A 13,665-nucleotide genomic window follows, 5' to 3' on the forward strand; every position below is an offset into this window, starting at 1 on the left:
AAATCTACCATTGTTTTCTATGCGTCCGTTGGGTTGAGATCCACCATTGGACTCCACCCGTATGCACACGTCCTGTCTCTCTGATAAAGTGCCCTGAGAGGACAGGTAACTGGGGACATCAGGAGGGACAATTGTCTCATCTATAAAAGGCAAGGGCAAAGGTTATATATAAACCTCTTATGTTAAAAATTAAATAAAAAATAAATAAATGCTGAGCATATACAAACTGCGTGAAAACACGCACCTGTGTTTACACTGCACTCTTCGCTCTTCTTCCTCGTCTGGTAGATAATACACACCCAAACCAGTGACGTCACCACAATACTGGTCACCACAGCGATGACGATGATTCCCACGGTAACAGTGCTGGGGCTTGAAAAAGGCGCGCATTCCTCAAAGCGCTGGTAAACGTTGAGCTGGCAGTGAGCTCGCTCCGTGCCGAGCGTGTTGGACATGACACAGGTGTAGCGTCCAGCGTCCTCGAAGGTGGTGCTACCGATCACCAAGAGCTGATTCCCTGGAGTGAAGTAGTGACGGTCACTGAGTCTCAGAGGCTCCTCCCCCTTTAGCCAGGTGATGCGAGGAGGTGGGCTGCCTAGAGCCTTGCACTGCAACGCAACAGTCTCGCCCACTACAACATTTCGATCCTCCATTTCCTGTGCTAGATGAGGGGTCTCTGCAGGAAGATCACAGGGAATAGTTACTGAATTACATATGGACATGTGTAGAGTTGCCTAAGTAGATAGAGATACCTTAAATGGCTTGACATTTATGTGATGGCTTTGAATCGTAATTTGCTACTTGCTGTTGCTAGCAAGTGGTATATCTAATTTGAAGGGAGGGGGAAAAATCATGAGTATATGAAGAGCCATTCATATTTTTGAATAAATGTTAGATTTGTTTAAATTGTATTTTGTCAACTTTTAGGACTGGGCATTATGAAGGCATCATAAAAAAAAGCATTAAAAAAAAAAAGTAGTCTGATTCCTGGACTCTTTTGAGTCTTGTTTTTATTTTATTTTTTGTGAAAAACATAACATGATAATTTTAATCTGATTTCTGAACAACTGAATCTTACAAACTGGTGGAAAAAACAAATAACCTTCAGTTTTTTTCTTCACCGTATTTTTCGGACTATAAGTCGCACCTGAGTATAAGTCGCATCAGTCCAAAAATACGTCATGATGAGGAAAAAAACATATAAGTCTAGGGCTGAAACGATTCCTCGAGTAACTCGATTACAAAAAATTATCGAGGCAAATTCCTCTGCCTCGAAGCCTCTTAATTTATTTTAAATAAGCAGAATGTACATAGCCTACCACTAAAAAAAATAAAAAAAATAATCACTTTTCATTTTTTTAAGGTTTAAATCACACAACATTTCTTCCATGTTCTATATTTAATAGTAAATCCCATTTGTTTACCAAAAAGTTAAGTTAATAATCATTAATTAAAAGATAAATTAAATTAATGTTTTATGTGTTTAATGTGCATCTCAGAAAATGCTTTATTTAAAACCCCAACTGAATGGCACTTAAATGCAATTCATCGGTCAACTTTCTTGTCATTGTTCACAGTACAAGTACAGACAGAGAAACATTGTTTATTTTTGATGTATGCATTGCATTCTATGCATTTAAAAAATAAAAATATTCTTTTTCTAAAAAAGGAAACTTAGTTGTTCATTTTAAGAGATCTGTGACGGTCACGGAGGGACGGCACGTTCAACATGGACGTTACTACGCACAAACACACACACACAATTATTGTAATTATTGATCAGAGAGTGAATAAAATACCTGCAACCCTCAGGCCACACTCTCCACTGCAGAAACAAACACAGACTACCTTCCATTACAAAGACATTCACATTAATACGGGTGGCCAGCACAATTACCACATGTGGAGGGACAAACTCACAGAAAACACTTTACACATGTTCCCTTAAATATACAGAGTCTGAAAGAAACATATTGGCATGATGCTCTACTTAATAAATCTACTTTGATGTTATTAATTCGTTCACATTAAACAGAAAATAACAGCAACAACTCGGCCACGTTGCCCCTGAAACCCCCACGCTCAATTAATACATGGTAGATTCCCACCCTAAGCGGAACCAATCATTCCTGCCATTGTTTCTTACCAGGACTCTAAAAATCACGAGACAAACGCTACACAGGAACATTACACATAGTTTACAGGTATTTCATTCACTCTCCGATCAATAATTACAATAAACTCTTGTATCACCAAACAGTCTCTGTGTGTGTTTGTGCGTATGTGTGCGTATTAACGTCCATATTGAACGTGCGGTCCCTCCGTGACCGTCACAAGACCGAGGAGTCTTATTTTCTCTTGCATAATTAATATTGCACTTTAATTAAGCAAAAACACATTTTATCCGATTACTCGATTAATCAATGGAATTTTTGGAAGAATACTCGATTACTAAAATATTCGATAGCTACAGCCCTACATAAGTCACACTGGACTATAAGTCGCATTTATTTAGAACCAAGAGAAAACATTACCGTCTAAAACCGCAAGAGGGCCCTCTACGGTGCTCAGGAAGAGGCTACAGGAGCACTGAGCAGCATAGAGCGCCCTCTGGCGGCTGTAGACGGTTATGTCGCACCTGACTATAAGTCGCAGGACCAGCCAAACTATGAAAAACGTGCGACTTATAGTCCGGAAAATACGGTATTCAATTCTTGAACAAATGACTCCTGTGAACTGGTTCTATCCACCGAATCCTAAATATATGGCATAACATGTTGAATTGCTGAATTAATGAATCTTAGGTTCTTTTTAGTGAATCAAAAATATACAGAGAGTCTTGTCTAGTTTAAATGAATGAACTAGTTCTTCATAGTAAATGAAAAACATAACACAATCATTTTAGTCCGATTCCCAAACAAATGACTCTTATGAGCCTGTTCACTTTTAATGAATCAAACATACAGAACAACCAGCTTAGTTCAGTTCCTGAACAAATATGACTCTTATGAGCCTATTTATTTTTAGTGAATCAAAAACATACAGCAGGTCCAGTGTAGTCTTATGTCTGAATAAATGGCTCTTATGAACTGGTTATTTTCTAGTGCCACCAGTACGTAGTCTGATTTATTATACAGTCTGAACCTCGCTTCAATTCTTTTTAGTGAAAAGAAAAAACAAAGCCCACTTTAGGCCAACTACACCACATCGTATCCACTTTAAAATAATGAGTATTTGGCTATTTCTGCCTAGCAGCTACTCAGTCGAGAGTTCAGAAACACTTAAAAATACCACTATGTGAGCCTTCAGCACTTCCTGTACCCCATGTGACCTCTTTCCTGACCTTTGACCTTCAAGCCCGCACATAAAGCCCAGCTGCTTCAGATGGGGAACGAACAAACATTCTTATGCAGAACTAAGTGGGGGGTAGCAAAACTCCAACAGCTTAATAAACAAATCCATAATGAGACAAAGAAAGGTGTATTTTTACATAAAGTAAATATGGCAAAAATGGTCATACCTAGCACTGTTAGAGTGACGTTTGCGGAGATCATGCCTGCCGTGTTTTTGGCCGTGCAGCTGTACACGCCCATATCCTCAGGCTTCACGTCCATGATGAAGAAGACATCGTCATCAGGCATCACACGCATGCGCCGCTCTCGGGCGGCAGGGAAATCTGTTCCACCATCTTTCTGCCACGCAACTTGGGGAGTGGGATGTCCTTCAGCTGCACACTCCAACCGCGCCTTCGTGCCCGTCCGGATCGTGATGTCGCGTGGAGTCTTGACAAATGACGGCAGCACTGTGCACATAGAGAGGCAGAGGGGAAATTAGCCCTAGCAAGGATTATTCCCATAATGTTGCTACATCAGCACCAAACAAGCCCGGCATTCATAGCTGTGACTAACTCAATTGGCAATGGGAAATGGCTTGATTTGGACGGGCATGAAACCAAAATGCCTCAAGACAATCAATTAGCATCTGCTGCTCGAACTGACAAGCCATGTAATTCAAGTGTGTTGCTAATAGTAGAGAAAATAGAAATGCCCAAATTCTAGTGGCACAGTTCAGTCTGAATGCAAAAACTGAATTTTACTGATACAGTTCACTGAAGCAAAAGCTCTGAGCAAATGTTGCATGATAGGAATTTAGTGCAACTTAGTGTGACCTGTATGTTTAAAAATTATTAAATTATTAAAAATTATTTAAAATATTTTAACATTTCTATTAAATAATTTAAATATGTATTGAATTATTATTTCAAATCTCAAGTCATTATATATTTTAATGTTTGTTTATAAGTTGAATTAAAAATTAAATGAAAAATACGGTGAATTAAGCACTTACTGACTGCTTTAAAACAATTTATGTAAATAGAATTTATTTGTATGGCAGATAAAAACGGATATGGAAGAGTACCAATGTAGTTTACTAATATATAGTTAAGAAATGTACCGTTTACAGTGACGCGGGCCCTGTTAGAGTAGGAGGAGCCAAAGTGATTGCTGATGATGCACTGGTAGCGGCCCTCATGGTTGAAGGTGACGTGCCGGAGGTGGAGGATAGTGGTATACTCCATCACCCCTCCATCACTGACCCGCACATGGGCAAAATTCTCCACCTCGGCTTGACGTAGCGTCTCCTGGTCCTTGAGCCAGGTGAAGGTCATGGGCGAGCTGCTGCTGCTGGCGGCCGTGCAGGTCAGACGCACATCTTTGCCCAAAACTGCTGCTGTGGTCACAGGGTGAACGGTGATCTGGGGTTTGGGAAGGTCATCTGGAGCGGAAGTACAAGGATTAAGTTCTTTCTTATTGTGACTGACTTATTTGCTTGTTAAAGACATTACAGCACTGCTTACCACAAACAAAGCTCTGTGATGGGGCCTGGTAGATGCTGGTGCCCTTTAGGGTCTCTGGGTGGGCACACGTGGCCTGAACGCCAGCCTTCAGCCCTCGTGTTACCAGCCACTCCGGAAACCAGTGCAGCTGGCAGTCGCAGAGAAAACTATCACTCTGAATATGACTGCAGAGAGAGGGATCGAAAGAAAGATGAGTGAAAGCCAGATAGCAAGCATTTGAACTGTTAACTTCAACATGATGTGAATGAAAAAATTTTATAAAATAATTATAATAATAAATAGCAGTACAAAAACTATATTCAATAAAATAATAAATTTCAGACTAAATTATTTTAGTATTTCAGAATATATTATTTAGACAAAGTTTTTGAAAGAAATGTCTTATGTTCATTAATGCTGCATTTATTGATTCAATATAGAGTAAAAAAATGTTGTGCTACCTAATTTTTTGTCAAAATATGATTTAGGATTCCTTGAGGAGAACGTTCATTGATAATGCAATTCTTAAGACCTGCATTTATTTGAAATAGAAATGCGTTCATTCTTCATTCAAATAGTGTATATATATATATAAATAATGGTATTATAAATAATAAATTCTCAGGAACATGGGTTAAAAAAAATCAGCATGAATGAAAAGTGGCCTAAGTGCACTTTTGAATATTAAAATTGTTATTTGTCATGTCAAACTTTGCATTTTAATTAACTGCCAGCCAAACATTCATGATGTCCAGAAACATTAACGGCTGAGTGGCTGTGCGTGTGAACCGGAGCACGTGTATTAATGGGACTCACAGGTAGTGCAGGTTCTTCATCTTGCTAAATGCCTCGGGTTGGATGGAGCGGATGGCATTTTCCCCCAAGTTCCTGTTGGGAGATTAAAAAGGGCCCTCAGGCGTGACAGAAAGATGACATGGGAACGTTCACATACAGCTGCTGCACTCGCATGCAAGTCCGTAGCCTATTTTTATACTGGATAACTCTGAGCAAGGTGGAAAGACCCCAATATCAGACAGAGAGTTACAGCGTCTGCACAAGTGCTTAAAAATTCAATTTCTTCTATGAAACTGACCATATGCTCCATAACCTTGTTCCTGTGCAAGTTAAAGCTGGCTCTAACGAGACAAGAGCAGCTGGCCTTGCAAACCACCCCGTCCTCTCCTTTTACAAAGACACTATTAAATTGCTAGCAGCCCTCTTAAGCATTTACTTTTGGCAGCCGCTGCTGTAGGGGCCGAACGGCATTGTGGGATACTCACAGGTGCTCCAGAGCCTCGAGGCCCGAGAAGGCTTTCTTGGCCACCGACTTGATCTTGTTTCCAAACAGAGTTCTGCCGTTTCCAGACACGCAGACAAGAGGGAAGAGAGAGAGAGAAAGAGAGTGCACAATTAGTTGGGCTGAATCTGATAAGAGAAGGGGATTGTGGGATTGGAAATCCGAACTGTGTAGAGATTAGGAGGAGGGTGAGGAATCGGGGCCCGGCGCAGCTTTTCAAAGCTTTCTTTTATCTTTATTAGAATTTAATAGCGATGACAGGGTGGAGCCCAAAGCTCGAGGTCACATGAAAAGGAGCTTCAGTGGCTGGAGGACAACACGGCTTGTAAAATAAAAGTGGCCTTGTCAAGACTGTGGTTCGAACCCCTTGTAGGGGCTAATCCTGCTCGCTCTTCAAAAGCGGCAGCACACACACACCGCAGGACAGTGAAAGAGCTCCCGATTTCCATTCTTAAGCATGTTGGACCAGGACAAGCCTCTGACAGTGCACTTCCTGTCCAAGAGGGCTCAAGACTCCTCAGTCAGCACCCTGAAAGCCGTCAGCTCCTCATATAAACCAGATTTGACACCTGACAATGTTGTCGTTTCAATCAGGGGATGATCTTTCTGGCTTTGGGACGGCGGATATTGGCTCACAATCCTGAGGCGTGTCAGGAGCTGCTGCATGCTGGGATAAATAAGACCTTCATAGCAGCTGACAAAAGCAGGGATGCACCAATATCACTAATCTGATCATTATTTTCATGTGGTCTATAACTCTATAAAATTCCTTAAAAAAAAAAAAAGTATATATTTTGAAAAATATTTAACTAAAACCATTTTTTTTAATTCTACAAGTGTGTTTAGGCATCATTCGTCGACTGATATCAATCTTATTGTTTTTAAGTTATGGCTGGTAGCTGATAAATAGCCTGTGTTTTAAAAAAAATCTATATAAATGTGTAAAAATCTTGCAAAAAAAAGATTTTGTCTTAATGAATACAAAATAAACGAAAACCATTATAAAGCACTTAGGAATCACAACAGCAATGGACAGTAGGAAAAAATGATTAAAAAAATTAATTGTTTTAAAAATTACACAACAATATACCAAAATAGATCTGAATTATAATATCATTTGATATGGTTCTAGAATATACAAAAAGCATTATAAATACATTTAATAAAATTTTACAAAGTCTAAAAATGTACATTCCTTCAAAAAAAACAAAAAAAACATCCTGTGAATTCGCAAAAAATGATCATCTTAAAGAGCAAATTAAAGCATTCATTTAACGGTCAAAAATAAAATATAATAAATAAAACAAATCTAAATGCTAGAGTAAAGTTTCATGATGAACACCTAGTCTTTTCAACATGTGCTTGCAAGGAGTGACCCCAGAAAGCCCAGACCCTGCCGTGTCTGTCAGCGGACTGATGGTCTGTGTGTGCGCAACAACATCTGTCATCTCCTGAAAGACTAAGACATCACCTCCACTCATCTCCTCCGGCCCCCCAACCGTTCCTGAAGCAACCACCCATCTGCAGGTCACCCTCTGGGCAGTCTCGAGCCCTGGGCTTCTAATACCAGCCCCATAATTCAAAAAGCTCTAGCAGTTCACTCTGACCAAATTTGTGGTTCCAAATAGAAACCATTGAAATAGATTCTAAGTGGACCCGTTGACATCATGAGCAGGTGCGCATGGAATCCGTGAATGAAGATTTAGGGTGTACAAATGATCCACAAGCAAATTATCAAACAAAACGGCAAGATTTGATCTGTAATCAATTAAACCAGAGTTGGCTGCCTTCCCCATCTTGTGGGAACAAAACAGCAGAAAAGACTTTGATGTTGTGCACATCACTCCCTTATTCTCCATTGCATATTCCCAGGAAGGGTGAATAGGATTTTTGGCAGGGGTTTGCATCAACAGGCGGCTTCCGCAGATTAGCAAAGCTCTGCTCCCATAACAAAAGGCCCAGTGCGGGGTGTTTGATGTGTCTGAGCGCCCTCACTGATTCAATCACAAGAGCAAAGCCCAGAGCTCATCCCCTGTCTGTCAATGATGAAAAGTGTTCGCCCCAATACTCAAATTCAATTGAACTTGCCACTAAGGCTTCCCTTCCCAAATCTGCACTGCATGTAAGGTGTGGCTTGAGGTTACCTGCTCTTCCTCATTTATTACACAGAGCGTGGAATGATTTTGTATTACGCAAATCAGTGTCAAATGTAAAGTAGGGTTTTAGTAATGTCACTTTATCTTGGTTGCACCTGGTCCAAAATTAAAGTGTAGAAGGAAAAGTGATGAAGGAGAACATGTGACACTCACAGCTTGTTGAGGTTTTCCAAGCCAGTGAAGGCCCCATTGGTGTCCTCTATAGTGCCAGAAATGTCATTGTGGTCCAACTCCCTGCAGAGACAAAAAAAATAAAAAAATAAAAAGAGAGATTAGGAAAGAAAGATGGAGAGAATAAAACAACTGACCCTTTGTTAAGCTCCGCCCACATCCCATAGAGCATTCCATAGAAATGTATTTCAAACTTCAACAAACTGTGATTTTTCGTAAATGTGTTCATATATTGGAAAATATTGAAGCATATTTATTCTTTTGTAGTCTTGAATTAATTGTAAAGCATTTTAAAAATTAAAAATGTATTTTGTTTTATTTTAAATGTCAGTTTTAAATATAGTATAGTAGTTAAATATAGTACTTTTTAAATGTCTTTTCCCCCGATCATTTCTGTAAAAAAACAAACAAAAACAAAAAAAACCCGGAAATGGGATTGGGACTGGTCAGTAAAGTTTTAAAGGCTGACAAAAGTTCGGCAGTGGCACAAGCTGCCCTGGACACCTGGTTGAAACAAGAACTCTTTCTTGCTCTCTCTCTCTCTCTGCCAACCAAGCACATTCTTTTCTTTGTGAATTGTGACATTAAGGAGCGCAGCAACGCACAGGCCAATGCATGAATAATTCATGACAGCTGAAAGCGCTTTGCACAAACACAACTCTTTCACACAGTTGCACACATATCCTCACTCCGACAGCCATTTGAATCCGTCAACACACAAACCGTGTTGGCAGGTAAAGGCATCGCATGGGCACATCGCATAAAGCAACTCCAGACGAATCACGGACAAACCCAGACGGTGCCAGCAGTCTGCCTACATGGCCTTAACTTTGACGCAAATCATTACTAATTCAAATTAGTTCTTCTAATTCAAATAATCATGTTTTAGTCAAGTGTACTTCACTTTTTACAAGTATGCTATGGCATGGTAAGTTTCATCATCAGTGTTCGCATCATAACTTTTCAACATTAATTTTTTCTACACTGTTGAAAAAAAATTGCTGTTGTGTGTTCGATCCCTCCTGGCCGACAACCACCCCCTTGGCTCTTTCTGTTACTTTCCCTCCATGCCTGGCCTCAGCTGCCAATTTCCTATTCTTTCTGGCTGGCTGCTTGTGAATGGACCCTGGCTTGTTAATGACAGTGGGGCCGGAGGCCCCCAGGCCTGACCCCCACCTCCTCGGCTCAAAGACGGTCCGGTTCTGGTCTTGCACACCCGACCAGGGATCCTCTCGCCCAGACAGAAGCGCGTACCAATTAAAACCTCCCCTGCTTCTTTTCAACAGGAGCCCCAGTAAGGCACTAAGGCCATGATTAGATTAGAACTGGCTCAGATGAGAGTGAGAGAGAGAAAATTATATAAAGGAAATCAAGCAAGACATAAAGAAAAGACTCAACAAAAGAAAACAGAGGCTCTCACAAATGCACTTCACAAGCCCCTTCCCCCCACACTCTGCCCACTGCCAGCAGCACTGAGGGCTGTGTTGTGCCTTGGCTTGTCACCCTACTGTGAAAAAACCTTCATCTAAGAAAGTAAAGGCAGATTTCTTCTCTCTTTTAAGAAACTAAAATGGGGAGGGGCATGAAGTGGCGGTGGAGACTTTGTTTGTCTATAGAAGTCAGGCTGGAGAGTTGGTCCCCCATAATGCCTTTCACTGCGTGCAAAAAAGACGTCGTTTCTTCTAGGGGGCCTTGAGCAGGTTGCACATGTGCATCCAACTTCGGTGGGAAACAATGAGGAAAAGAAACCAGAAAGCTTTCTCACCAGACTTAAAAGCTTATGGCTACTTCAGCAAATGCCACTAAATCAATCAAAACATTCGTCTGCAACAGTGTTAATTAATTTAGAAACTATGTCTGATTTGTTTACCCGTTTCAAAAAAGGAAAATGCTGTTGATCCATGCAGTGGATCAGTTGTTTTCGATATAAATGGTGCGCTTCTTGCATTTGAGTTGCAATATATTCTGACATAAAAAAAAAAACATTTATTATTTTAATTTTTTTATTAATCTGACAGTACAGAATGACTTAAAAATCTTGGGTAGACATTTAAAGGAATTAATACATTGAACCACCATGACTCAATGTGATAGAACTGTGGCATGATGATTGGCATGTGAATTTCAGAGCCACTTTGCCACAACTTTGACAGCATCAAGTGTTTTTACACATGCAGGCTAAATCCTAGAGGATTTCTCACAGAGTAAGGACACTTACAGCGTCCGTAAGGAACTAAGGCCTCTAAACGCTCCCTCCGTGATGTGACTGATGGAATTGTGTCCCAAACGCAGTGAGTTCAGGTTCACCAGTTTGGAAAATCCACCCTCAGACAGCTTCGTCAGGTTATTATAGGACAAGTTCCTGGAAAAAAAGAATAACAAAGGAGAATTGCGTTTAGGTTTTGATTTTTCAGAATCCAGATTGTAGTTCATCACAGCAGGCTGACGTCCCATCAGGCCGTCTTGTCCAGAATGCAATAACAGCCATGTCATAAACCTATCTGCAAAATCACGGCTGACCACTCAACTGATACCACGGTCAACATGCACTACCAATAAAGCCTTGTTACCCCCACAACCAACAAGAGTGTTAGCTAGAGGAAGATATCGCATACAAGGAGGACACGATACGCTTGACAGGACTGCCCACTGTATACACATTCACCCAGATAAGATCACTTTCACTCAGGTACAGATCTCCATATACGTGGAGGATTAAGCGGTTTTCTTTAACTAGCATAAAGAGAGATGAGTAAAAATGAAGCTGAGCTCCAAAACAATCCAGTGCATCATTAGGGGGGATAAACAGAGCTTATCTACAGCAAGACTAGAAGTGCTGTGTGTTTAGTGCAGTAGGTGATACTGTGGACAAATGCTTCCTTGTAATGTAAAGATTGGGTGTGATTAATTCTTTACCAAGTGTCAAATTTGAACAGTAACAAAGATGATATCCTCTTGTATATTTCCTACTGAATTCTATTTTATGGTATGCACACTACCATTTAAAAGTCTGGGACAAGTAAGATTTTGTTTAAAGAAGTGAATGCTTTTATTTAGCAGGGACTTGGCAGTTAGGTTAAGTAACATTGTATTATTCTCTTTAACAAGAAATAGATTGAATAGAAATCGAAGGAGCAGAAGACTGATAAAGAGAGGGATTTCTCACAGTTCTCGGAGTCTCTCACAGAAGCCCCAGCCCGCAGGATTAAAGTTAGAGATGGAGTTGTTGGAGAGATAGAGCTGCAGGAGTGACTCCAGGCCGTAGAGAGAGCCGCTGTTCACCTCCCGCAGACTGTTATAGTCCAGGTGCCTGTACAGGAAACAAAATCATGACCAATGTGGTGGATGTGCATTTGATTTATATGTAATATAAGTGAGAAACATTAAAGGGATAGTTGCCCCAAAAATGCTAAATTCTCTCATTAATTACTCACGTTCCAAGCCCAAAAGGAACACAAATTAAGATATTTTTGATGAAATCCGAGAGCTTTCTGACCCTGTATGGACAGCAATGTAACTATCACATTCAAGACCCAGAAAGGCAGTAAAGACATCGTTAAAATAGTCAGTTTCTGAAGCTACGAGAATACTTTTTGTGAAAAACAAAATAATGACTGACAGACATGTGACTCACAGATTCGTAGCAGAGACTGACACAGAGGAGAAAAACTTTAAATAAAGTTGTTACTTTTGTTTTCTTTCCTCACAAAAAGTATTCTCGTAGCTTCATAAAACTGAGGTTGAACCGTTGATGTCACATGGACTATTTTAATGATGTCCTTACTAGCTTTCTGGTAAAAGTTCCCTTGCTGTCTATGCAGGGTCAGAAAGCTCTCGGATTTCATCAAAAATATCTTAATTTGTGCTCCAAAGATGAACGTAGGTCTTACGGGTTTGCAACCACACAAGGGTGAGAAATTAATAACAGAATTATAATTTTTGGTTGAACTATTCCTTATCTAATTATCTAGCAAGATTTAGGTTGTGGTAATGAAGGTTTGGACTCACAGAACTCTCATCCGGGCCAGACCCCAAAACGCCCCATCCGTCAGCTTGCTGATGTTGTTTCTCTGAAGCTTTAGAATTTCTAAACTGCTCAAACCTTGGAAGGTGAGTCCCTCAATCAACCGCAACTTGTTCCTGCTCAGCTCCCTACAAAAACACACAATTAGAAGCATTACCAATAAGGTTAAAGTATTTGAGGAAATTATGCAAGATATTGTGAAGACATAGACGAATAAAAATAACAGTTCTTTATTTGCATCTTATATCCTGGTGGGAAAGGGTTCTTCAGAATATTAAAATGTCTTTCCCATCTTTCACATTGCTGCAAAACCTCCTTTTTCTAACCTTTTTTCTAAAGAATGTAACGTTGTAAACAGGCAGCATGTCCAGCTGACCATCAGCTCAAATAAAGCGGCTCTGATCCCTCTTTGATGTCATAACTAACTAACCTATCCGTCTCGCTCACCAACATAACTGTGGCTTTGTGGTTGATGAAATGCACTCCAGGTGTGTGTGAGGTTTAATATGAGCTTATGTTGCCTCATGCATACAGAGATTGAGTATCACTCTGTCCACCTGAAGAACAAAGCACATTTTTGATGGAAGTCTGATATGAGCAGAAACAAAGAGCTTAGCTACAGATGGTTACGCTCGGGGCACAGATAGATCCATAGATCTGCAACGGAGAGAAAGAATTGTCCTGCTCTGATGTTTACCAATGGTTCTAAGATCCTGAATGCTGATACCTTTCAAAAAAACATGTGGAAGCCAGTGTCGGAGAAAGTACTTTAAACTGTAGTTTCCAAAGCTGCTGAATAATAAAATAGTTTAAACTACTCAGCTACTCTCAAGTTAAAAATAGTTGATCTACTCTTTAAAAACGTTTTTGTGTAACAGCTGGACGAAATGCAGTGGAAGAGAGTTACTTTTTGACTTAAAAAAAAAAACCATGCATGATCCTTACATCGAATGCATCTGACAAAATACATTAATTGAAGCACCTCTGCTAATAATCAAAACCAAAAATTTGTAACTTTTTAGTAATATTGTGAATTATTATTACATTTTAAAATCCCTATTTTAATGTTTATATATATATATTTTTTTTTCACTTCTATGGAACAGAACCATAAATAATTATTATTTTTTTATACTATAAATTCTTTACTATCACTTTTGCTTAACGCATCTTTGCTGAA

The 13,665-nt window shown here is 39.8% G+C and overlaps 1 protein-coding gene across 1 annotated transcript in view; it reads right to left on the reverse strand.

Annotated features, from left to right (window-relative positions):
- Positions 1-13,665, reverse strand: part of LOC132126773 (leucine-rich repeats and immunoglobulin-like domains protein 1) — a 36,939-nt gene that overhangs the window by 1,341 nt on the left and 21,933 nt on the right. The window contains exons 6-16 of the mRNA XM_059538259.1: positions 12,470-12,613; positions 11,628-11,771; positions 10,680-10,823; positions 8,444-8,524; positions 6,118-6,189; positions 5,654-5,725; positions 4,859-5,022; positions 4,456-4,776; positions 3,521-3,802; positions 245-676; positions 9-140 (exon numbers count right to left, since the gene is read on the reverse strand). Of these exons, the coding sequence (XP_059394242.1) occupies positions 9-140; positions 245-676; positions 3,521-3,802; positions 4,456-4,776; positions 4,859-5,022; positions 5,654-5,725; positions 6,118-6,189; positions 8,444-8,524; positions 10,680-10,823; positions 11,628-11,771; positions 12,470-12,613 (1,988 nt within the window). The remainder of the gene's footprint in view (positions 1-8; positions 141-244; positions 677-3,520; positions 3,803-4,455; positions 4,777-4,858; positions 5,023-5,653; positions 5,726-6,117; positions 6,190-8,443; positions 8,525-10,679; positions 10,824-11,627; positions 11,772-12,469; positions 12,614-13,665) is intronic.

Source organism: Carassius carassius, chromosome 44 (genome assembly GCF_963082965.1).
Source record: "Carassius carassius chromosome 44, fCarCar2.1, whole genome shotgun sequence".
Taxonomy (NCBI): domain Eukaryota; kingdom Metazoa; phylum Chordata; class Actinopteri; order Cypriniformes; family Cyprinidae; genus Carassius; species Carassius carassius.